At 57.5% G+C, this 273-nt stretch overlaps 1 protein-coding gene across 1 annotated transcript in view; it reads left to right on the top strand.

The window, feature by feature from the left end:
• The window catches only part of LOC119593101 (sialin-like), a 35,739-nt gene that overhangs the window by 25,318 nt on the left and 10,148 nt on the right, over window positions 1-273 (top strand). The window contains exon 8 of the mRNA XM_037942065.1: window positions 54-210. Within this exon, the coding sequence (XP_037797993.1) occupies window positions 54-210 (157 nt within the window). The remainder of the gene's footprint in view (window positions 1-53; window positions 211-273) is intronic.

A 273-nucleotide genomic window follows, 5' to 3' on the forward strand; every position in this document is an offset into this window, starting at 1 on the left:
CTGTTCGCTCACTAACCTCGCTTTTGACCCTCTGTCTCCCTCTCCCCTGCCAGCAACTACCCTAAGTGTGACCTTCACGCTGCCCCTGTGCGGCCTTATCATCGACTGGCACGGGTGGGAAGCAGTCTTCTACACCACGGGCGTTCTGTGCCTGACCTGGTGCATGCTGTGGTTCGCTCTCATGCATGACTCTCCCGGCAAGCACCCCAGGTAGGGCGGTGGGCAGGCTGAGGGCAAAAAGCTCTCCTGTTGCTTTGTGTGGATATATGTATA

Source organism: Penaeus monodon, chromosome 31, assembly GCF_015228065.2.
Source record: "Penaeus monodon isolate SGIC_2016 chromosome 31, NSTDA_Pmon_1, whole genome shotgun sequence".
NCBI classification, from domain to species: domain Eukaryota; kingdom Metazoa; phylum Arthropoda; class Malacostraca; order Decapoda; family Penaeidae; genus Penaeus; species Penaeus monodon.